The sequence below is a fragment of a genome (assembly GCF_019968955.1).
Source record: "MAG: Porospora cf. gigantea A chromosome Unknown PgA_NODE_3219_length_2779_cov_328.659, whole genome shotgun sequence".
Classification (NCBI taxonomy): domain Eukaryota; phylum Apicomplexa; class Conoidasida; order Eugregarinorida; family Porosporidae; genus Porospora; species Porospora cf. gigantea A.
Window position 1 is genome coordinate 1 of NW_027151613.1, and position 2,779 is coordinate 2,779.

The 2,779-nt window shown below is 53.9% G+C and overlaps 3 protein-coding genes across 6 annotated transcripts; 1 reads left to right on the plus strand and 2 right to left on the minus strand.

Moving 5' to 3' along the window:
* KVP18_001277 (uncharacterized protein) lies at positions 1-836 on the minus strand (the record flags this gene model as incomplete). Of its 2 annotated transcripts, none has more annotated exons than XM_067951138.1 (1): positions 1-836. In XM_067951138.1, a coding segment is annotated over one exon (836 nt), but the record flags the coding sequence as incomplete, so codon positions are not given. The 2 variants fall into 2 exon arrangements, with proteins under 2 accessions (XP_067809826.1, XP_067809827.1); XM_067951139.1 differs by having other exon boundaries at positions 4-836.
* A 25-nt stretch (positions 837-861) lies between these two features.
* Positions 862-1,984, plus strand: KVP18_001276 (uncharacterized protein; the record flags this gene model as incomplete). 3 transcript variants are annotated; one of them, XM_067951135.1, is made up of 2 exons in its annotated part: positions 1,156-1,428; positions 1,457-1,984. In XM_067951135.1, 2 exons carry the CDS (start codon positions 1,156-1,158, stop codon positions 1,982-1,984), a joined length of 801 nt encoding a protein of 266 aa, XP_067809823.1. The 3 variants fall into 3 exon arrangements, with proteins under 3 accessions (XP_067809824.1, XP_067809823.1, XP_067809825.1); XM_067951136.1 differs by lacking the exon at positions 1,457-1,984 and having other exon boundaries at positions 862-1,440; XM_067951137.1 differs by lacking the exon at positions 1,156-1,428 and having other exon boundaries at positions 1,451-1,984.
* A 16-nt stretch (positions 1,985-2,000) lies between these two features.
* On the minus strand, positions 2,001-2,723 carry KVP18_001278 (uncharacterized protein; the record flags this gene model as incomplete). The annotated part of the gene is made up of 1 exon (XM_067951140.1): positions 2,001-2,723. One exon carries the CDS (start codon positions 2,721-2,723, stop codon positions 2,001-2,003), a length of 723 nt encoding a protein of 240 aa, XP_067809828.1.
* Between the last annotated feature and the right edge of the window lie 56 nt (positions 2,724-2,779).

The window sequence follows — 2,779 nt, forward strand, 5'->3', positions numbered from 1 at the left end:
CACCTCAAATGGCAAAGATCCAACGCGTGCATAGACTTCATTAGCGGCTTCGCGGTTTTCTGACCGCTGCTGAGACTGGCGAGGCCCACGAACCGGCGGCAGTACCCAAAAGTCGACCCCGCGAAGGGAGGCCTCTGATAGAAGCAGCCCTTTCCCGCGGCCACATGGTATCGTGATTCAAAATCGCGAGACCACTCAGATATCTGATCGGAAAAACCAATCTCCTCAGCGCCCACCTTCAGCGCCTCATCCAGCAATCCGCGACATTCATCGGAGAGAAACTTCTCCAGCCGAGAGGGCCACATGCACGTCAACAGCAGGTCCACGCTGCCTGCTTCGGCCGCCCTGATCGAGTGCATCCTCTCGATCAGCTCCGTAGTAAAGTAAGCCCCCCGAAAGAGCTCGGTCGGACCTTCAGCAATCGGCGGCCTATGAGGATGCTCCAGGCCGGACACGAACGCCAATCTAATTCCTGAAGATCCAAACTTATAGACTCCGTATGCCCCTAGAAAACGAAAGTTGGGTGCTAGGTCGGCGCCATGGGGACAGGATGAGCGCAGCCAGGCGCCTAATGGACTGGCCGAGCTGTCTACGAAGGCCACAGGCAGGGGGAACTGCCTGGAGCCACTCACGAAGGCGCGCTCGGCGTCAGACAACGTCAGTTCCGCCTCAGACAGGGAAGATGCTTCTCCATCCGTCGCCTTGAAGAATGATCCCGTACAGAAGCATGCGCCGAACGCGTCGGACTCCTTGATCTTGGTCAATACCTTGTGAAGCTGATCCAGGTTCCCGTTGACATCGCCGCACAACACAAATCGAGTGCTCGGTTCTGCCATGCAGAAAATCTAGCTTTTCTGTTGGATGGCTACGTGGGAAGCTGGCTTAGCAGACGAGGTGATAGCCTACACTCGAAACCTCATTTCAAGTGATGGGGCGTTTCGGACTGAGTTAGAAAGGGGAGTGAGGACCGCCACTGGCACCTCTGCAGCGTCGTGTCACTCATGCCATTCACACTCACAACAATCGTGCCACTTGAACTTTGCTCAAGGAGAGAACGACTATGTCGGATCCATTCTCACCACCACCCTGCAGCCTGAGAACCTTGCAGGGTTGCTGTCCGCAATCTTCGATTCAGCGGGATCCGCCTACGCCAACATGAAGAAGAAAGCTCCCCTAGAGAATGACGACCCTGAGGCAGCAACTGTCAGACACATGACACTGAGAGGAGCGCTTCTTAAAATTATTAGGCAGGAGGTTCATCGCCGTTTGATCGCATCGCTAGCTCGACATGCTGAGGACGCGGAGCTGTACGCGGACCCGTCTCGAATGGACTCGCGACGGTTTACGCAGATTCCAAACAATTGTATGGCGGAGCTGCTGGGAGGAAACGACTACACAGTGCTACACACCTTCACTTCGCCCTCTGCCGTAAGCTTTTGAAGGCCTTGTGATGCAGAGGGAGGCAATTCTAAAGCAATGCGTGCGACTTCATGCGGACGGATGTTTGTTGACGGATTTCGCTCAGACGTTCGAGTCCCTTCGAGCAGACAAACAGGGTTGGCTGACCGCCGCCAGCCTCGACCGAGAACAGATGCCACAGCTGCTGGATTTGCTGACGTCTTTAGAACTGCTCCCTTATGAGATGAATTTTAAGGCGCGCTTGGATTTGCAAAGTAGCAATCGCTTCGAGCTTTCCTTGTTCACCAACGGTGCCGCTGGACACAAAAAGCACAGTGACAATCCGGCCTTGATGCACCGCGGGGTGCGCTTCGCTATGATGTTCTTTCCCAACGACCCAGACTGGCAGGATTCGGACGCAGGCGAGCTGGTGCTCTGGTCGAAAACGACTGAAGTTGCGCGAATAAAACCGTGCGGCGGGGATCTAGTTCTGCTGCAATCCGACAAATTGCAGTGGAGTGTGACGGCGTCACGTCGAGATCGTTTTACAATTAGCACTTGGCTCACGGGTCCCAAGGCACCTTGAAAATGTATTTGCGTTGTTACAACCGGCTCTCTGGATCGTAAGGGTTTCGCATTTCCACCAATGAGTAGTCGTACTGACCGCGGCTCACATTGCGAATGAACCCATCTGGTTCCGTGCTGTGATAAAACTGAACGATCGGTCCTGTTCGCCGGGTGCAACTGTCCACGGTTGTGATACAGAAGCGCACAATCAGAGGTAGTGAAACGAGAACGGAGATAAGACACTGAATGACGTCAATGACGACGTAAATCATCAAGAATTTCGAGCTCCTAGCGTCAACATCGGTGAGGAGGAACAGCACGCCAAGGACGGCCGACAGGCTGAAAATACAGCCTTGGGTCAGCGTGAAGAACATGCTAAGCGTAGGAAAAGCGTGGGCCAAACTTGGGTAGCCGCCGATCATAAAAATCGTCAAGCCCCCCAGTCCTAGGAGTACATACTGTCCAATGTCCGCCGATAAGGATCCAATTATGTACCAGAAGATTAGAGGGTCCTTCTTACGAATGTTGGGGTCACCGAAACACCCGTACAGCCCTAGGACCAATGCCAGCAGGCTCAAAAGTGTCTGCATCCACCCAAAAATAGCACGAAGTATGGGGTTGACTCGCTCCACTGCGAAGTCGTCCGGGTTCAGCCAGAAGTCCTCCGGATCAGCATCAGCCAACACTGTGTTCCGGTCTTGGCCTAATTTCCAGAACGAGCGTCTTCCTTCTGTAGACGCAGGATGTCGGTCGCTCATTGGTGAGCGTTTCAAATTGCCGGCTGAATTCTGCCAAAAACCGAAGTGACAATTTG